Below are 22,737 nucleotides of genomic sequence, written 5' to 3'. Positions count from 1 at the left end.
AACCAGCGGAGAGGCACCAGTTTTCTGGTCTCACTCCTCTTGCTTGCTTGGAGCACTAGGAGAACCCAATCTCAAAGCTACTACTTTGCTGCAGGACCCTTTGCTATTCCTTTCCTCCTAGCTTAGCCTGCTTCGGGGCTCTGTCGGGATCCCAACTTCAGTTGCTTAGCCTACTTCGGGGCTCTGTGACTTTTATCCACTTCGCTGCATGCTGCAGAGCATTTGGGATTCCTATGCTACTCTGCTTAGCCTGCTTCGGGGCTCTCGAGATCCTGTCCACGACCACACGGCCTTGGACTCTCTAATTTCTACCTCATAATAGAGAAAAAGTGTATTAAAATATTTCTGTAAATACTATTGTTAATGGAGGATTTTTTAAAATAAATAAAGCGGCAGTGTGAGTTGATTCCGGACTCTTGATTTCATTAATCTAAGCAGAGTAGCAGAAATTTTACCATGTTTAGACTTATCTATGGAGATCAGCATTTTATTTAAAGAATATTCTGCTAAATTTTGTTGATTCCTGGCTCGTTTTCTTTGCAGGTAAAAGGTGTCTCAGTGAAGTACATGGAATTTATACACGCGCAAAAGTAAATTTTCATTTATACTGGGCTTAGATAGCTTACATATCTCTCATAATTTAAATTAGGCTTTTATTTTCCCCTAAAACAAGCAGCACTAAATGTTTCACTTGTTTAGACAAAGCACTACACCACCAGAATTGAATTCAGGCACGTTCAAGGGGGCTGAGCCCCACTAGACTACAATGAGCCTCCTTAGAATACCTATACACATGCATTGAAATATTTGCCTTTTTCTGTTTATTTTTTTCGAAATAAAAGTCTTTAAAGCAAAGATTTTTTTTTTTAAAAAAAAGAAAATTAGTTTCTTCTTTTGCCCAACCTAACTGTTCTAATTAACAAACCGCATTCTCGTATAAAGTCGAAGTTAAATAAACACTTGGAAATTAGATACAGGCGTACACAAACGATTTACAACGTTACTTAGGAAAAAATGGCAATATGTTGGTTATTGCAACTGACCAAACAATAACAAGTCGCTACAAATTCCAATCTAGAACAGAGCGAGTTAGCCAACACACAAATATTGGCTTATAAACACCGCCTGAAATCACCCCCTCTTATCTCTTCCTCTCTCTCTCTCTCTCACACACACACACACACACAAAAAACTCCCAAGAAAGCCTGTCCTCTTTTCCTCAATTACCACTTCAATTCCTTCCTTTCTCATTCTCTCAGTTCACTGCACTTGTTCCTTTTTATTGAATTATTTGCTTTCTTCTGTTTAATTTTTTTCCAAAAGGGAACTTTCACAATAGTAGATGAAAGGAAATTTCAACGTTTTCAAATCAATAGGTATGCTACATGAGAGTTTGTAATAGGTAATTTGCTAACCTAAAACAGTTTTTGGAAATATGCGTGTCTGGCAACTCTGCTCGTCTTCACGTGCATCGAGAACTATCGATTCGGTGATATCGAATAAGTCGATAGTCTGCAACTCTGTACTCAAACGAGTGTGGTGCAAATTTAGTTAGTGTTGTTTAGTGTGTTGAGCATTTTTATTGTTACGTGGAGTGTGGTGTGTAATTTGTTTCTCCTTTGTTATTATTTGGTTGAGGAACAGACATGACTGGAAATAAAACTGCGAAGTGATTTTGGAAGGATTTTTGCGCGTAAGCATAGACAGTGATGTCGCGGAGAAAAATATATACATATATATATATATATATTTTCTAAGAAACAAACTACAATCAGTGCTAATGAAGCAGTAACAGAAGAGATCCTTTAAGAAGATGTCAACACAAATCCGCCCGAACCTGGCAGCAGTTCGTGCATGCAAGACGTAAGTGCAAGTGTGTCTACTAAATTGAAAGAAAAACGAGGATATAACAAGAGCTGGGAGCAAATGTATCCTCGATTGTATGAAGATTGTCAGTGTGGTGAAGCATTTTACAAATGATGTGAGCGATATGCTAAAGACGACATATCCGTATTTCGTAGTCCTGAGGGAGTTTTTATTATGCAGCTATTCATGAATTATAAGAAAGCATTGGGCAAAAATGGGAAACTGCTAAGACATCAACGCTCTTCGTCACATTTATGTAGTGTAGAATCGGAAGGTTTGGCAAAGCAAGGTAAGACAAATCCTATTCATCAAGGAGTTTTAAATCAAACTGAATGTGAAAAACTGAAAACCCGTAAATGTGTTTCGTTACTGATTCGGGGATTTTATTTCTCAGCGAAGGAAGAAATTCCACACACAACAAAATAGGAGACGCTAATTTCGAGAGATGTGAGGAAATGCAATACTAGCTTAGACGTGTGGATTGAATCACAAAGCATTCGATATAAGGCATGTACCGAATTAAATCTGCCATTTTAAAATTGATATAGTACCTTTATTATGCATTGTACAAGTTCATGTTTTACGTGTATTGATAGCACATACATTAACTTAGAAATTGATATACTTTTCATTGTTTTATGTTGCAGGGTACAGACACAGGAATGAATGAAAGAGATCGCCGTCAACAAGTCGTCGATGAATGGCTTCAAAGTCCTTGTCGCCCGTGGAGCTTGATTGCGAAGGACCTGAAAATGCTGCGCAGAACTGTCAAAACCATACTGACACAGTACATTACGACTTAGTCGATCGTCGATTGTACGACAACTACACAATCGAAATCCTTACGGCCCACGTGACACTCGACTTCACAAAAGGATCGTGAGTGCCATAAAGAAGAATCCTAGTGCTTCGGTCAGGGATGTTTCCAGGAAGTGCGACACAAGCGTCAGCATGGTGCAAAGATCGAAGCAACGCGAAGGTATGAGGACATACAAAAAACAGAAGGTGCCAAAAGTTTCAGAAAATCAGCGCACCGTCATCACATCACGTGCTCGCAAACTCTATGACTACCTCGGACGCGAAAATCGCCACATCATTATGGACGACGAAACCTACGTCAAGGCCGACTTTTCAGCGCTTCCTGGCCAACAATTCTATACTATCTCACCTGGACAGCATCTCCCACGATCCGAAACAACAGTCGCAGTGGGGAAATTCGACGAGGAATATCTTGTGTGGCAGGCGATCTGCGAATGCGGAGAAAGGAGTTCAGTTTTTGTCACGAAGGGTACGGTGAACGCACAGGTCTGTGTCCAAGAATGCTTACAGAAGCGACTGCTGCCACTAATTCGAAAGCACTATGTCCCCACTATATTCTAGCCTGATCTCGCCCCAGCCCACTGCGCCAAAGCGACGATAGAATTCATGAAGAACAACCGGATCGAATTCTCTGAACAGCGATACTTATTTTATGATAACCTGGTACTAAAGGCGTAAATTGCAAAATTAAAAAGGGAGGAAAGCCAGTAACTGTGCATGCGAATAGATTAAAACTATACAGTATTATTAACCTTTAACTGCAAGTTTTAAAAACTATACAGTATTATTAACCTTTAACTGCAAGTTTTAAAAGTAAACACTTTTACAGGTATGTCGGCAATTTTGCTGTGTATGATGTTGGGAAGCTCTTTAGGGAAAAACATCGGAATACGAATCGAGAAATATGAAGATTCTCCTGGACTATATTATAATTTTATTGGAATCACTCAACTTTATAACACAGAATGGCGCTTGGTGGTTTTTGTGAGCATGAGCAACCTAGAATATAATTATAATGTATTAAATAAATATTTAGTGTTGACGGAAGTTATGTCAACATAACATGGTACAAGTAACAAAACAAATGGTGACGGTTTGATAGGGAATAACATTCATAATAAGTTAAAAGATATTAGAGAAACGAGAAATATAATTCAACAGCTCTTGAAGGTATCTAAGGAATATGAGAGAAAGAGACGAGCAGTCCTAGGATTTTTAGATGAAATTTCAAAAATACTCTGTAACTTTAGATAGTTCAGATACAGAATATTATACTTCGCAAATTAATATTATACGTTGGGAAACGAACAAAGTTATTTTCTTAAATTAAGTAAAGAACAAATGACTGTTGTAAAATCTACCTTACAATCTGTTAATAATACGGTATATTCTGTCGAGAAGATCGAACACCTTCTTAGGAAAAACCTGGCTCACATAATAGAATCTCTAAATCAAAGGTCAAACAAAATTAACAAAGAATTTCTAAACCTAAAAACAAGGTTAAGCCTAAATGAACATATTCAGAAACTAGATAAAATAGGGATCTGAAACCTCGATATGAAGTTGTATTAAGGACTATCTTAAAGGCTCAAATTGGAATATTACAACCACTTATAGTAACACCGTATAAAATCTTCAAGCATTTCAAAGAAAATCAAAATGAATTAACTAATAGGGTATCTCTACCAATTCCTATACATGTATTCTATGGATACTTGTTATTGAAAATTGTCGTTAGACATGCTCGGAAATAATGGTGTTTTGGCATATATAATTAGAATTCCTCCTACTGAAGACAGTAAGTACTATACTCGACCAATCAGACGGCGCCACCTGGATCCTGGGATAACAAAACCCAGGAGACAGGTGGTAACAAGCCAGTTCTCGAGGTTTGAGGGTAGGAAGAGGAGCGCTGCTCTGCGCGCGTGGGGACTTCGATTGATTTCTCAAGCGAATCCCGCGTATTGAATACGTTGAGCCCCGGCAGTGTTTCCCACAGTCTTCCACCGTGTCTATCTCATCTCTCGCTACGAACTCTTCAAGATTACGTCTCTGTGCCGTTGTCAACGCAATCAACCTGCGGTTGATTGCCCTGTACATCGCATTTACGACGCTTCGCGGGTGCCATCGCCAGTGTCTTTTATTGACGACTTTCCGTTGCTGGCCGCGCCAGCTCCGTCGCCAGCTTCGAACTTTGGTTTTTTACCAATACTTACCTCGGTTACTCCAGGTGTGCATGTCACCCGCCCGTTGCCGGTGTTGAATAGTGCCAGTGCCTCCAGTGGTGTTAGCGTCGCTTCGACTTCGACTCCAGCAACCTTATCATCTGCTCGCCCTCGGAAATTGGTTCAATCTTCACTTCACGCCTTTTGGACGAAACGGACCATGAGCCAGCATGATGATACATCTCGCCCTCACACTCCAGACGCCAATCAGGCTCTTCTCGATGCCCTGCAGGCCATCACAACCCAAGTGCGAGAATTATCCAAGCAGCAGCAACAGCATCCCTTTGGTGCTTCGTACGATGTTCCAGCCGCCGTCGCTTACCTTCAGTCTCGTCAGATGGATACGACGCTCGGTCGCCGGGACGCGGCGGAACTTCGTCATATACTCATCTCATATCCTTTCATGGCTCAACTCTCTGAAGCCGATCGCCAGTTCCTGTTGGAAAGGATTAAATTACTTTGCATCGCCCTTCAATATGATTGGCGAACCGCCTCACTTAATGCCTCACTTACGAGCACCCCGGGACTTCACATCCAGATGCCGCAACAGCCCTTTCGGCAGCCGCCGAAGGCGACGTCCAAGAAAAAGAAGACTACGAATTCAGCGTCTGCAACCAAGCAGGAATAATCCTGCTTCCTCTCCGCCGCCAGTGGATTTTTGGACGCCCTTGCCTATTGAAGGAGCACCGGCCAATCCCCTTGAGGAACTTCCACACCAACCTATGCAGCTTCCAGACCCTCTTGCGGACTTGGTCGTTGCCCTGGATCTTCAACCACAAGACATCCAATGGCCTCCACAGGACCCACGCCTCTTGTTCTTGTTCTTGGCAGAACAAGAACGGAACATCGATGTGGTACAACATCTCCGTATCCAGGAGCCTTTCTTCGTCCTCCCGGATGATTGGGACTTTTGGCGGGAAGCCATTGAAGCCCTCTCTGCAATGCCCTGGCAGCGAGATCAGCCTCAGCAAGACGATGAACAATCATCTACTCCGGATAGTGATACATCTTATACTAGTGATAGTGATAGTGATGATCGTAGTGAAAGTGAAACGGAGGAAGATGAACCTCCACAATCAGAATCTCTTTTTGCAAATTTCGGTGTGCATCGTGTGTTCCCTCAGTGTATCCATTTTGATACCCCTGGTACTTTCTGTTGTGTTTCGGAGGTAACCCATACTCCACCACTTCAAGCACAACGCCAAATTCGTCGTACACATCATAAATATCGTCCAGTGATTAGTGCTCTCGAAGATGCTGGCATTCTTGAAGCTAGTGATAATATAGTGAATTTGTTCCCTATCTTTTGCATTCCAAAGGGAGATCATCAAAGTGTACGTGTTATATATGATTGCTCCCAATGGACAAAGTATTATCGCACTGTCTCGCATGTTACACTCCCAAAAGTGACTCAACTCTCCTCCATGGTGCAACCCACTGACTACCTCATGAAAATTGACCTGCAACAAGGTTTTTACCACATATCTTTGAGTCTTAATACTCGAAAATTTTTCGGTGTTCGTTGTGAAGGACGTAATTTTCGGTTCACACGGCTGCCTATGGGGTGGGCCTTGAGCCCCCTCATTATGCAGCGTTTCGTGCTGCAGGAACTACAGTTCCACGTCTCTCATTTGGTGAAATACATGGTGTATTATGATGACATTCTACTTATTGGTTCCCCAACTAACCTACGCCAGGCTTTGGAAGTGTTGGGACAAACTACATGGGCAATTAATGTGGAAAAATCAGTTTTGGTGCCTTCTCGTCAGTTACTGTACCTGGGAATACAAGTCGACCTAGATGCAAATACTCTCCAAGTCGATCCTCGATACCTTAACATTATTCGTAATTGTCCTTGGCAACTGATATTACATTCTCACCGCGCCCGTCAAATCCTTGCTGGGTACATTGTTTGGGTGGCCCCTGTTTCCACACTAACATACCCAATGGCATATGCTGTTCTCCACCAGAAATTCTTCAAGTTCGTAGTGCAAGTTATTCACAATGTGCAATCTCGCCCGTTACCAATTTGGCAGGACTTTGAGCCGCTTATGCACTGGTATACAGACGCAACTCCCACAAGTCTAGCAGTAGTGGACCAAGAAGGAGCTCCAGTGTTTCAGTGGACAGCATTACGCGCATTTCCCATCTTTGTGATGGAATTTTTGGCTGTGGCCTTTGCCATCATTTTTGCATATCCCCGCAATGTGTTGATTTCATGTGACAATCAGGCTGTGATATATTGTTATACTAGAAAAATTTGTAGAGTTTGGTATTTGCTACCTATAGCTCATGTTGTGTTTAATCTCAGAAATTTTGTATTACAGTTTGTACCATCAGAAAACAATAAAGCTGATGAAGCCTCACGCGCTGGGGGCGCGATCCTCTTACTGCCCTCGACCAATCAGACGGCGCCACCTGGATCCTGGGATAACAAAACCCAGGAGACAGGTGGTAACAAGCCAGTTCTCGAGGTTTGAGGGTAGGAAGAGGAGCGCTGCTCTGCGCGCGTGGGGACTTTGGCAACTAATATTACATTCTCACCGCGCCCGTCAAATCCTTGATGAGTACATTGTTTGGGTGGCCCCTATTTCCACACTAACATACCCAATGGCATATGCTGTTCTCCACCAAAAATTCTTCAAGTTCGTAGTGCAAATTATTCACAATGTGCAATCTCGCCCATTACCAATTTAGCAAGACTTTAAGCCGCTTATGCACTGGTATACAAACGCAACTCCCACAAATCTAGCAGTAGTGGACCAAAAAGGAGCTCCAGTGTTTCAGTGAACAACATTACGCGCATTTCCCATCTTTGTGATGGGATTTTTGGCTGTGGCCTTTGCCATCATTTTTGCATATCCCCGCAATGTGTTAATTTCATGTGACAATCAGGCTAAAGCTAAGAATTTGGAGGTAGCAACAGAAATGAATGTTTCAGATTTCAAGGTCTCGAACATGTGGTTAGAGAAGTTTCGGATTAGACACAAAATTTCTTTCAAAGCGATTTGTGGAGAATCCGCAGATGTCGATATGCCCACAGTCATAGAAAAGTTTGATAAATTACCTTCAATAGTTTGTAATTACATATCACCTTATTTACTAATTTACGTAAGAAAATATCGAAACCTCTCTAAGACGGACACCTCTCTATAGAGGACAATTTTTGATTCCCCACGGCTGTCCGCTTTAGAGAGGTTTCACTGTATATTAAGGTCTAAGAAAAAAAGTTTTGTGTAAGACAAAACAAAAGCAAATAAGGAGTAAAGGAGGTGGGTTGATAAGGGTCTTTCTTCGCCAACGAGTCATAGAAAATAAAAGTGTTAATGGAAGCAAGTAAATAGTATGAATACGAAGCTCTAGCAGTAAACTTTACATTTGTATACGATATACCCTGTATGTGGACAAAGTCACAAAAAGAAACCCCGACAAGAAGGTATTTTTATTGATATTTTGTCTTTTTCGGCGTTTTTGGCACTTTTTTGAGTATTTTTCTATGGAGCGTTTGATGAATTATTATATAATATTTTTGTGTAAAAACTAGAGTAACAAGTATGTGTGTAGTGTGGTTCACCAATCTTTAAGTTGTACAATTGATGCCAGACAGACAGGTATCCTATACTTCAAAGTAGTTGAGCCAAGAAAAACAGTAATAGATGACCAAACAATTCCATTATCTTGAGCAAGGCTGGTTCTAAGATCACCACCATCCAAGGAAAAGCAGGAGTCAATGAAGCGCTCTCTTTCATCGAGAATCAAACCAAGAACCTTCTGCGACCGGAGGACGGCTCACATCATCACAGGATTTACGTGCCACATCAAGGAAAACTGAGGTCTTGTTTCCTTTCTGCGGTTTGTCACGAAAAAAAAAAAATAAAAAAATAAATAAATAAAAAATAATAAAAAAAAAAAAGAGAGAGAGCTTAAAGATGTGTAATATCTTAGTCTGGAGTATGTTTATCGAATATAGGGAAGTAACTAATATTTTTGGAACGTTATATTAACAAAGTTCACTAATTGCCTATGGACACATACAGAGATAATATTCATTCTAATTCAGACAGTGAGGAGCCGCCAGAATGTTCCACCATTTCTGTGACTATAAACTCATTGCTGTTCCATTTAGTAGTGAAAGAGAAACATTGGGTGAATTTCTTTCTAATGTAGACGCCGCATTAGTTCTTCCCGATAAGCATTCAACCTTACTTAAATTTGTTAAGGTTAAAAATAATACAAAAATTGGAAGAACGTCATATAAATTTTGATTGAGAACTACTCTATTCACCGTACAATCAATTTCTATGCTTGCCAGTTGTTCAGTGCAAGACTAAATAAGTCAAGACAGAATAGTTGCTTGGGCTAGCAAAGTAGAAACTCTACAGAGTCAGTAACTCGATTATATATATTAATGAAAGGAGGAAACAACCGATTTATTTTACACACCACAATCCTCTGTAGGTGCGAATTAAACAACTTACAAAGAGTGAAAAACTGGCTTGACTGGACCGGGATTCGAACCCGGGATCTCCGGCATACCGTGCCGATGCGTTACGGTATGCCGGAGATACCGGGTTCGAGTCCCGGGCCAGTCAAGCCACTTTTTCACTCTTTGTACGTAGTAACTCGATTAATTGACGCTGAAGAGTTATCTGGTGCTACTGCGCTAGTAGAAATTTTAGCTAAAGCGAGTTTTATGCACAGTCTTTCTAATGAACGCAATCAAATGATTGTACGACCAAATTCTAGTTCTATTGTTTGGAAGGAAATTGTTAGAAGATGGAGAGGTAAGAGGCGAGTATAGAAAGTTCCGAACAGAAACACAATTATTATTCATTTCTAAATTACCTCACTCCTTAGGAAATTCATTTTCACGTAGCTTCCACCACGAAAAGTTTATTATTTGGATTGATTCTGGGTCCTTACTATACGGAGTAGATTATATAAGTCCAGCTCAATTGAATCGGGTTTTAATTTTCTGCTTAGTACAGCAATGTGAAGAGTCAACTGACCTGATTTTGCTAGTACTGCATGCCCAAAAATGTATATGTTTTATATTTAATTAGATGCAGTGATGAAAAGTTCTACCTGCTAACAGCATTCCTGTCTTTCGCTATGTTCTTCCCGGAAGTGTTGTTTATCTCTGTTCCCAAATAGATACACTCTAATGGGGAGAAGAAACTTTGGTCTGTGGTATTTACGTTTGTTAGCTCAACCCATCGTAAACTAACATCATCCATGTAAGTACACAACTGATTATGAAGATCTCACGTTCCATTAATAAAAAACTTGATCACTTTGAAATACCTCATTCGCAGTGAAATTTGAGCAATATGTACAACAAAAACTGGAAATTTAACTTTAGGATCGGATTTATCAGTTGAATGAGAATTTGATGTGCCTTTGCGTTATTTTCAAACTACTTTCAACTATTTGCGAAACATATCTCATGCAAACAATTATCATTGTGTTGTATTAGTTTACCAGTTCATCAAACATTACAGACAATTTTTGGCGCATTTTCAAGCAGTTTACTCCACTGCACGACGCCTAATATGAGTAGTTTGTGTAATGTGCTTGTGATTTTTCATTCAGTGCTATCAAGTTATTGAAAATATGTTGCAATATACGTAGTTGAAGCGCTATACCTGAAGTTGTTTCAAAGGGCACGTTTATCTGGAGCACTTCATGCGTTTATGCTATATCAAGGCTGACATAACAGATACTTGACCGCTTGAAAGCGTGATATATAAATACGTGAATCTTACACTATGAATAATTATACACAAAAGTTTGCACTTTGGTAGTTGTCATCCATACGTTATGGTAGTGATAGTGTATGTGAATCCCAACCACGTAATTAAACTTTTATATCTGTACTTCAATATCGAAGTATTGTGTAACTTTCATGAAACTGAGGTTAATGACGCCGAGCAACAAGTCGCAGATATTATACGAAACATTATAGAACAAGCTGAAGATGGGTCGTTTCAACATACCGACGAAACAACATTAGTTTTCTCGAAAGGCAGAACTTCCTTGACCCAATGAAAGTGGGGACTCTAGTGATGAAGATAAAGATAATGCCAGTGTTGTATGGTGCGGAAGTGAAGACACTGTTGCCAATCTTAGCGACTTGTCGCTAAATCTAGCGGATTTGCAAAGGCGTCTGGCGACAAAATTTTTACGAAAGCGACTAACGACTTTTTCAGCGACTTTTGAAGTGTCTTGGCGACAAAACTGGCGAATTTTTTAAAGCGATTTTGCTTTTAAGAAAAATTAATATACATGATGAGCGATTGTCTCAAGATTGATGAATAAAACGAACGTGAGCGCAAAATTCGGGAATAACCCGTGTGGTCCATGACATCGAATCGCCACCTGCATACATAGCCCTATGAATGTGTGAAAAATTCGGGAAATTCCCGGTGGATTGAGACACCTGACAACGCAACTACGCAACCACTCAATTGAAACTTCGCAGTTCTCGGGTCGGGATAGAGCGAGTGAATATTATTTGCGTGTAAATATTTTGAATATATCTAGTTGAAGTGTCTAGTGTATAGTGCATATTGCTGTGTAACTGATAAATTAAAGTGTATTCTGTGTTGTTTTTCTCCCTTAAAAGTGTGGTGTTCTTTAATTAAGCATGGGTAAATCCCAATACCAACAACATTATCGAAAAGAATGGGAGAAACAGTATGAATGGTTGCGGCCAGTTGATTCCGATCGATCGAAAGCGTTCTGTGTCTACTGCAAAACTGAGATTTATGCAAAGGCTACTGATCTGAAAAAACATTCTGAAACAAGGAAACATAAGTTAAGATCCGATCCTTTTATCTCGCATAAACAGCAAAAAATTCCACTTTGGAAAGAAAGTTTGAAAACACACGCAGCTGAAGGTAGGCTCGCTTTATTCATTGCTGAACATTGTTCAATATTAACTGTTGACCATTTGTCCGAACTTTGTACGAACACCTTCCACGATAGTGACACAGCAAAAGACTTACACATACAGAGAACAAAATGTACAGACATTTTGAAAAATGTTCTGGCACCATATTTTCTCGAGAATTTGGTACTTGACGTTGGTGCACAGGGTTACAGCCTTATAATTGATGAGTCAACGGACACCTCAGTGACAAAACTTTTGGGGGTAATTATACGATACTTCAGTGTTAGTTTAAAACGAGTAGTATCTAGGTTTTTGGCTTTGTTAGAATTAAGAAATGGCACTGCACAAGTAATCACAGAGACAATTATATCACTTCTACACAATCTCAAATTGAATCCGTCCAAACTGTTAGGTTTAGGAGTTGATAATGCAAGCGTTAACACTGGTGTTATCAATGGTGTTTTCGAAATTCTAAAAAGAGAGTTAAATCTTCCCCATTTAGTTCTGATAAGATGTGTGTGTCACTCATTGTCGGGCAGTGTCGCATGCAACTAAGGACACTTTGCCTCGAAACATTGAATTTTTAGTGCGTAAAACTTATAATTGGTTTGCCCACTCTAGTAAAAGGCAAAATATGTACCGGGATATTTATGTTACGATTAACGATGAAGAACCACAGAAAATTTTAAAAGTGTGTGATGTTAGGTGGATATCTCTATAACCGGCCGTTCGACGCATTTTGCAGCAATGGGAGGAGTTGAAGTTGCACTTCGAAGTGGTTCGATCCGCTGAAAGCTGCTATACGGCTGAAATGTTATTTCAGATGTACTCAGATGTGTCCAATAAATTATATCTAATTTATCTGAAAAGTGTTCTCAGCGAGGTGCAAAAGACAACCAAAGCATTTGAAGCTGAAAACGTTGATCCCACACGACTGCTTGATGACTTAACTAACCTTATACATTTCACAAGCAGAAAGATTTTAAATCTAACAGCCGAGGTAGACCCTCTGTCTAACACGTGCGAAATAGATAATTTTGTTGACCCCAAACTCTACTTAGGATATGAATTTGAAAAACTGGCAGAGTCAATGGGTTCAAACCAAACAATTGAAACTGTACGTAAACGATGCGTAGATTTTACAAAGAAACTGGTTAGAGAATTGAAACACAGGCTCCCTACTAATTTTCAACTCCTACAAAAAATGTCACAGCTCTCTGTAAATAATTGTTTGAATGTCGTTAAAAATCCAATTACCGATTTAGCGGAAGAGATGGGTTGTTCCCCATTGGAGATAGGTAACATCGAAAACCAGTGGCGCAATCTGACTGTGATTAAGTGGAAAAATACTGCGACAACAGTTGACTTTTGGGTGGAGGTCTATGAGTACAGAGATTCAGCGGGGGTTAATTCATTTCAAGATTTAGCTAATTTCGCTATGGCAGTGCTATCTCTTCCTCATTCAAACGCTGAGGTTGAAAGACTTTTTAGCCAATTAAATATTGTAAAAACCAAACTGAGAAATCGGTTGAAAGTGGAAACTGTGTCGGCTATACTTCAAATTCGAAATTCACTTAGAATCTCTGGGAAGAGCTGTCATTCCTATGAGATACCAGAGGCTGTCATTAAAAAAAAATGGAGTCAAAGCAGCGTACTCGCAGCCGTCGTCTACTGACATCCCAGCCTTCAACATCGGTAGCAGTAGAAGAGGATGTAGAAGAGAAGACAGTATATCTTTTCGAATAGGTAAGTCATTTCACGTGGTCTCTGCCTTTGTTGATTATGTTTAGCCTATGTAAACATGTTTACTTTATATTGTTCCAGAAAAACATTCTTTTTAGGTTTAAATTCGATAAATATCTGTTTTAGCGACTTTCTAGCGGCTTTTGGACCTGAATTTAGCGACATTTTGTCAGTAAGAGTTGGCAACAGTGAGTGAAGACCACCTTACGATAGATTAGGAAAAAAAAGGCTGCTGACGAATGGAAGAGTGACAAAAAAAAAAAAAAAAAAGACCTCTTTCCGTCAAATCTGTACAAGCCAAGTTCCAGAGAGTTACGTCACGCAACCAATTACATCGCTGGCAGAAACAGGTTGAAGAGGGAGGCACAAGACAAGAAAAGCTGAGGTAAATATCAACGTTAATGTTAGAAAAAATGCAGGAAGCATTGCAAGCAAATATGACGGTTCATGATATAGATATACAAAGGTGGGCTTCCAACTTTAACAAATGGCTTCTGTTTCCTTCATTTAAAGCGTCCAGCAAATGATTATGGAAATTTAAGACGGCGCATCATATAGTGTCGCGAAAAATGACGAAATTTGTAACGAAAATCAGTGCCAGTGCTCACAACAAAATGAACGAACAAGTACAATATGACGCTTTTATTGAGACAGTGAAACAACATACAGTAGAAGTGTTGTATGAACATTTACTCAGTTATTTTTTCTTTCTTTTTTCTTATTTTGTTTATCACCTTTGATGCACCTCCCCTCTTTACAGAACTTACTTGGAATGTCACTGTATATATTGTATATAAAGGTTTGGGGTCATTTGTTATATTACTTCTAAAATCAATGTTAATATTGTATAAGATGAATCTTCATTCTTTAAGATGTTGATAATGTGCCAACCAAGAAACGACAGGATATAAGGTCACTGAAGGGTCACATATATGTAATGATACTATTATGTATTTTCATAATTTTCATTTTTGTAATGTTCTCCTTCTCAAGGAAGTATGACAAGGTACGCGCGTGTACATCACGCAGTGAGAGCTTGGATTACCAAGTCCAATTTCAAAGTCTTTATTATAAGTCTCCACGTGTATCCACGTGTTGACCCAAACTCATGTAATGATTTGATCTTTGTGCTTACAATGGTTTTATATTTTAGTTACAATACAAGGTTCGGCACATTCCAGGGAGGGTTCACATACTGCTGTTAATATTACGGTCTGTATCTGCTTTGTCTGATAACTGTTTTAAAACGAAAGTTGAACTTAACTAAATTCTACTTGAAGAACAGTTAGTAATACTTAGTAACTACTTTGTTGTGAAACTTGTACATTTTTATTTCTTCGTAACTTCAACAAACTATTCACGCCTACCAAAAAGGCATCCTGTTTTATTTGAAGAAAAGAAAGAATCTCTGCAGATCGCAACGTTATTCATACAACAGAAGAAAGTGGTGGCAGCGGGGGGATGTACTTGAAGTTCGATACCAGTTCACGTTCCACAATTACTAAGTCAAACATTTATCATCGCAGTCAGAGTTCGTTTCTTCGACAAGAAGCAGATACGTTTTCAAACATCGTTACGTCCAGATACAAACCGGTACTTCGTCGACAATACCTTTGTTACTACGTATGTAAGAAGCTTGCCTATACAAGGTGTAGCGGATAACTTGACGTACACAACGTTCCAGTGTTCCGGTTTGTTACATCCAGTTTTACAGACCCAGTGAGCAGTACCATCCTCAAGTGTGGCTGGTCCCAGTTGAGCAACATTCCAAAGCAAAATCTTGTGGAAATCAGAGGCCTCATCTTTAAACTAACCTCAGGAAAGTCCCAAGATCGAAGCCAACAGCATCCCGATGACAGGAATTTTAAGGTTGGTTATAATTTTCATTGCTTGTTTGAACTTTCAAAATTTTCCAGTGTTACGTCTGGAGATAGAAAAGACTTGTTCTTTGTTACCGCGGTGGTTATTTACTCTAAGTAAAGAACATAAAATCAAAACAAGAACAGTCGAGGATAGAAGGCCATAGTATTCACCCTTCCTCTAGGGAAGGATTAAAATTTTCATTTGTTTAATCTTTTGGGAATACTTAGCAAAACAGGTGTAAGAAAAGTATTGTAGTCAGCAAAATTTTTGTCAATTTAAATTGTACATTTTTAACATATGTACTAATTGCCATGGCTACCAGCGCTAGTGCTGATTCTTCTGATACCGAGGTAGAATATTGTAGTGTTTCAGAACCATTAAAGTTAATTTCTGTAACATTTTCGAGTTAAAGGGGAGCGTTAGAAAAATTTCTATCTAATGTAGATGCTGCTTTTGAATTGGTTGACCCAGCTAAACATACTACTGTCTTGAAATTTGTTAAAGCAAAGATAACTGGGGATACTAGATCCAAATTATTAGTTAGAAAAAATACTACCACATGGGAAGCCGTCAAGCAAATATTAGTAGAGAATTATTAATTAGACGAACCACTGATTTCTATGCTTGCCAGCTTTTCAGTGCTAGACAGATTAAATCTGATTCAACTGCATCAGTAAAGTAGACTGGGCAAGTAAAGTAGACACTCTTCAGAGTCAATTACGAGAAGTCGTTGCTCGTGTTATGAGCTATAGCACTTGTCGAAATTTTAGCAAAAGCTAGTTTTATTCAAGGGCTGACAAAAGATAGAATTCAAATGATTGTAAGATCTAAAAGCGATGATGATACAGGTACATCCCTAGGATACATTATTGTACTCGCTCTAGAAGAAGAAACACGTATTACTTCTCATACTTCTCTCCCCTTTTCAAATGTAAATAGTAAGAGAGTTCACAAGAAAGAATTAATATGTTATAGATATCAAAAGCCTGGTCACACCAAAGCTTAGTGCAAATTACAGAAAAGAAATGAAAAGGGAAATTCTTCTAATCAGGATACGAAAGCGGTACATGTTTGTGAAGTTGTCCTGAGAACGTCGCGAGAGGCACAGGAGGTGTTAATTGTAATTTTTCCCAGAACGCCGAGCGAGGCACAGAGGGTTATAGCAATTGTTTGCATGTTGATAGTAGAATAAATGCTAGTGGAAATGAGAAATTTTGAGGAAAAGCACGAAGTCCTCTTCATTCTAATGACGTGAAAACCTGAAGTAGTCATGTGCTCAAGTTGTAATGGTCACCAGCTGGAAAACAGTCAGTTTAAGAGAATCGAGGGTGAGAGGAGGATCTTCCTTAGCGCGCGTGGGGACTTCGATTGATTCAACGGTCCAACGATTTTGACGTGAGCCTCGGCAACGATCTTGCTATTCCTTTCACAAGTCTTTCCTCTTCTCTGTCGCAACTCCTACAAGATTAAGTCTCAAGTGTCGGTGCATAGGCAATCGCCTAAATGTCGATTGCCCGGAACATTGCCCGATATACGACGCCTCGTGAGTACTGTCGCCATCAGTAACTGTGCACGATCACTCTCGGCCCGTAGCTCCGTCTCCGGCGTCATCCTTTGGGACTCTTTCTGTTCAGTCTCTAGTGTTCGTTCCTGGAGTGCACGCTACTCGCACCCTTCAGGCAACGATTAGTGCCAGTGCCACGCGTGGTGTTAGCGTCGCTTTGACGTCGTCGTCAGAAGGACATTTAACGCGTAGTGCTTCTACCTCTCGTAACCTTGTGCAATCCTCGTGTCATCATTTCTGGACTAGGAAGAAAATGAGTGATCGTGATGACCAATCTCGGCCGCACACACCAGACGCCAATCAGGCTCTTCTCGATGCATTGCAGGCAATCACTACTCAGGTTTGACAGCTAACTGAGAATCAAGTTCAACAGCATCAACAGCACCCATACGGGACCACCACCGATGTTGCAGCAGCCATTGCTTATCTGCAATCACGTCAACTTGATCCTTCATTGGGAAGACGGGACGCAGCTGAACTTAGACATATTCTTCTATCATATCCTTTTTTGGCCCAACTCGCCGACGCCGACAGACAGTTTCTTCTGGAACGTATTAAACTCCTATGCATTGCACTCCAGTACGACTAGAGAACAGCGTCTCTCAACGTTTCCCTCACGGCTATTCCTGGGTTACAAGTGCAACTCCCGCAACAGCCCTTTCGGCCAGCGCCCAAGGCGACGTCGAAGAAGACTGCGAATAGCACGGCTACAACCAAACAGGAATGAACTCCAAGACTTTCCACTGGTGGATTTCTGGACCCCTTTGCCCATTGAAGGTGCTCCAGCCAATCCGTTGGAAGAAGACATCCCCCAACACATGCAATTACTAGACCCTCCAGAGGACTTAATTTTAGCTCTCGATCTTCAGCCGGACGACATTCAATGGCCCCCTCAAGATCCTAGACTTTTATTTTTATATTTGGCAGAACAGGAGCGCAATATTGATGTGGTCCAACATTTGCGAACCCAGGAACCACTTTTCGTCTTACCAGATGACTGGAATTTCTGGAGAGATGCTATACAAGCTTTGTCACACATGCCTTGGTAACAACGTGATGGCTTTTCTGATTACAGTGATAGTGAAAGTGAAGTGTCTGATTCTCAGGAATCAGAAAGTGAAATTTCTGATAGTGATGAATCCCCACAAATTTCTGATAGTGATGAATCACTCTTTGCCAATTTTCGAGTTAACAAAGTGTTCCCCCAAGAGGTATTTTTCGATACACTTGGAACTTTTTGCTGTCAGTGAAGTGATCCATATTCCTCCGTTAACGGCACCACGTCATATTCGCCGCACCAATGCCAAGTATTTACCTATGCTATAGAGTATGGAAGATAGTGGGATTATTGAAGCCTCAGACCAGGTAATAAATACTTTTCCTGTTTTCTGTATACCAAAAACAGACAGTGTTAGAGTAATTTATGATTGCTCTCAGTGGACTAAATATTATCGTCATGTATATCATGTTACCTTACCTAAAGTCACTCAGCTGATTTGGCCTCTCCTGAGGACTACCTAATTAAAATTGATTTGGCCCAAGGTTTTTACATTAGTCTGTTTGAATACTCGTCGATTTTTTGGAATAAAATGTGCGGGCCACCTTTTTCGATTTACTAGATTTCCCATGGGTTGGGCTCTTCCCTTGATAATGCAAAGATTTGTCATTCATGTTTCTCATTTGGTTCGTTTTGTAGTTTACTATGATGACATATTGTTAATTGGATCTGTTGATAACCTTTTACAGGCGGTCAATATTTTGTCAAAGACGACATGGGCAATAAATGTACAAAATTCTATTTTATAACCAACAAAATCATTGTTATACTTAGGAATTCAAGTGAATCTCACTACTAATACTTTAACTACAGATCCAAAATATTTGGAAATTGTTAGACGTTGTCCTTGGCTACTGTTACTACAGTCGCACAGGGCAAGACAAATTCTAACAGGTTATATAGTCTGGATAGCGCCAGTCTCAACCTTATCATATCCTATTGCGTATGTAGTATTGCATCAAAAGTTCTTTAATATGGTTATTCATGTAATTTCTCATGTACAGTCACGACCATTGCCAATTTGGGGGGATATTCATCCTCGTTTCACTTGGTTTACGGATGCGACACCCACAAGTCTGGCAGTGGTTACGGCTGCTAATGAAATTGTGTTCCAATGGACCTTATTGAAGCCAATGCCAATCTTTGTCATGGAATATCTTGCTGTTGCATATGCCATTATCTTAGCATACCCTCTTCATGTTCAAATCTTTTGTGATAATCAAGCTGTGATTTATTGCTTTCTACGAAGAATATGGATGTTTATCTGAAGACAGACACATTCTTGGTCGTAGGATTTTTTGAAACAAAAAAATTGTTTGTTAGATTTCCATCCTCCCCCTCCTCCTTCCTTATCTACAAGTTTGCCAGAAACTTGACCTTCAGGGCAGCGGTAAACTTATACTACCATTGACATATGGTATTCAAGCTCGATGCGAGAAGTTAGCTTTTGTTCCTACAAACAGCATAGGAATTGACATTGTAGAAAAGCGAGAGATTAAACCGGTCGTTTTTCTTCTTATTTGACAGAAGCAAAAGAAAAGAAATGTATAGCTAGTGTGCTAAATGTCAACTCCTCAGTAGAGAATATTACTTTAGATCCAATTGATTTAGATAAATTAGCAGAAAATTATGTTTTAACTATTCAATGTGAATGGATAGGGTTCCACAAAAGAAAAGTTTAGAAAATTTGACTGACTGTTTAAAATTACTTCACAAGTTATTAAGGTTTAGATCATTTATCTCTCAAAGAGAAGGAAAGTATATTTGAACTTTGTGACGAATTCAATGAGTTTTCTTTCTACCATGAAACAAATTAACTGCTAAAAATGTTCATGAACATTAAATTATTATTGATCCTAGACATGTAGGAAAGATTGTTAACAAAAAGAATTCCCGAGTGCCAGAATGCCATAAAGAAGAATTAAATAGACAAATAGAGTAGTTGCTAAAACAAGACATCATAGAAGTTTCAACTTCTCTTTGGAACAGTTCCATTTTTCTCATTCCAAAGAAGCTTGATGCGTCCGGTAAACAGAAATATCGGCTAATTATTGACTATCGTTCGGTGAACGAATTGTGTGTCCATTCGTCTTTTCTGTTACCTACATAGACGAAATTTTGAGTAACTTAGCTAATGCGCGTTACTTTTCCAGTTTGAACCTCCATAATGAGTATCATCAGTGTTGTATTAAAGGAAAGGATATACCAATTGTCGTACCTTGGCACCTTTACCTACCTTTTGGTGTACTTTTTGGTGTATCATTTTTCTTCTTTCATTTTGTTTTCTTTCTTTCTTTTCTTTTTTTGTTGATAAATGGTATGTACATTACATGTCAATGAGTCCACTAATGTCAATGATAGAGATATTGGAAAATGTAATAACGTCATAAAAGATAATGAAAGGTCGAATCTCAGAGCAACAACCGGACTATGAAAAAGCAATGACATTAGATGTGTGTATGATTAGGATTATTGACCGTCGCATGCAAAAACATGGTGAAGGACTCAAGATAAAGGTACAATGTTCTTTAATTTCTTTGTTGAAGTAATACAAAAACGAAGGTAATGACTTGTATCAAATCATGTGATGTACAAACGCTGGACTCTCACATGAGGTCTACGTCAATGATATTCGCTTTGGAAAGTATAAAACCTCCAGACGGGGCTCCTTTAGTCACCCTTCTCTTCACCGGAGTCTCGGCTCGTCATTTTCGTAATTTTGTTTGAGGAGTTCCGATCTGCCACCTGCGGTTGTGTTACACACGTCTTGTCTTGTCTATTTGGACTTAGTCTGCCAAACGTTATATCACTTTCGTAAATTCTCTTAGTGAGAGTCTACGTTTAATAAGTCTTCGTTTAACAATTCTACGTTTAAAAGTTCTTTGCATTTTTTCTGTGAAACTCTAATTAGAACTGTAAACATTTTCAACCAATAAATTGTCATCAATAGTTTGAAATCTACGTTTCATTTCTCTGGACACTGCCGTACTCCAAGCGGGAGTCGAACTAGTGATCATCTGCCGACGCCAACCGAAGGTACGCTGCACAAGCCGCTCGGGCGCTACAGTACAAACTGAAATTTTTGGTAACCAGCAGTGCGATAGTTCCAGTGTTCCAGAATTCCAGAAGTTAAGAGGAAGCAGTAGTGGCAGACTGTATAGTATCTGGACACAACCACTTCTAAGCAAAAGAACACCACCTGTTTGGAGGGAACTGCCCATCCCTGGACTTGGACTTGTACATTCTAAAGATGAAGATTTTCCTGGTCTAATTGGTGCAATTCCACATTTGAAGGAGGTTCCAAGGTTCCACTCCAGTACGAACCAAGCTGCACTTTCATTTGGCCGAATCACACCGGAGAAACTCAGCAGATCCCAGAAAGGAACACATTCGGATTCCCGCCTTAGGAAACACAACACCACCGAAGAGGACCATATCCTGTGATATAGGCAACCAGAAATTCATCTCCAAGGATACTCCGCATGAAGAATAATTGTAAGTTGTAAATTTTTTCTGTTGTTTCTCAATCAATTCATTATTTCTTTTCAATTTAACATTCTTTAACAAAATTTAAAATTTTCATTGTAACAAGGTGTAAAATTTTTGCTTAGAGGTTTCCATTTAATTCTAATTTAAGTTAAACAAAACAAAAATGGCTGAAGCTAGGGACAGTGATAGTGAACCTGAGACCACTCAAACTTATTGCTCTAATAGCGAAGCTTTAAAATTAATATCAGAACCATTTACGGGAGATAAACGTAAGCTTAGAAAATTTATTGACAATGTTGACACCGCTTTTCAACTTGTTGACCCCCAACAGCATAACATTTTATTAAAGTTTGTTAGGGCTAAAATTACAGCAGACGCAAAGTCAAAGCTGCTTGTCAGAAGCTCCACTGAAACGTGGGAGCAGGTTAAAGCAATTCTTGAGGAAAATTATGCCACAAAACGCACTTTAGATTATTATGCATGCACTCTCTTTAATACACGTCAAAGAAAACAAGAGAATATTGTCTCTTGGGGTTCGAGGATCGACTCCCTTCAGTCCGATCTGAAGGAAGCCGCTTGTCGTATTTGTAATGATGAGGAGCTTTGCGGTGCTATGTCATTAATTGAACACCTTTCGAAGGCTAGTTTCATTCAAGGACTAGCCCACGAAAGAATTCAAACTATTGTTAGAAGCAAGGAACCTAGTAATGGCGGTAGAAGTGTCATTAGAAGAAGAAAGTAATATTCTCTCCCAGAGGGAGAAAGTGCAAACGAAATTAGATAGAGGCCGGCCACCTCCTAATGATGCAGTTTGCAATTTTTGTAAAAAACGAGGTCATGTAGCCTCGGCCTGTTTCAAGAAGAACAGGGATAGAAGAATTCCTCAAGTAAAATATATTCAAAAGAATAAATTTAGTAGTTTTAAGGAAGAATCTCCGAGGGGTAGTCATTCCGTGCAACACGCCATTGATGAAAGAAAATATCATGGTAGTGTAGGTAATTCGGGAAATGTGAGTAGTCGTCCTGCGCAGCACGGCACTGATGAAAGAAAATATCGTGGACGTGTAGGAAATTCGGGAAACGTGTAAATGTTGAGGCAAGAGAAGCAAAAGAATCTTCTCTTGGCCTCTACAGTAATAGCCCGTTAATCTTAGAAAATAACAAGGTCAGTATATACATAAAGGAACTTGGTAAACAATTAATTCTTTTGGCTGATACT

The 22,737-nt window shown here is 39.6% G+C and overlaps 1 protein-coding gene across 1 annotated transcript; it reads left to right on the top strand.

Annotated features, from left to right (window-relative positions):
* Positions 1-21,681: 21,681 nt before the first annotated feature.
* LOC145680731 (uncharacterized) lies at positions 21,682-22,260 on the top strand. Its single transcript, XM_081751691.1, has one exon. It carries the CDS (start codon positions 21,682-21,684, stop codon positions 22,258-22,260), a length of 579 nt encoding a protein of 192 aa, XP_081607817.1.
* The last annotated feature ends 477 nt before the right edge of the window (positions 22,261-22,737 follow it).

The sequence above is a fragment of the Thermobia domestica genome, chromosome 1, assembly GCF_964235325.1.
Source record: "Thermobia domestica chromosome 1, izTheDome1.hap1.1, whole genome shotgun sequence".
Taxonomy (NCBI): Eukaryota; Metazoa; Arthropoda; class Insecta; order Zygentoma; family Lepismatidae; genus Thermobia; species Thermobia domestica.
Note: the sequence above shows the minus strand (reverse complement) of the source record. Positions and strands in the feature narration are given on the sequence as shown.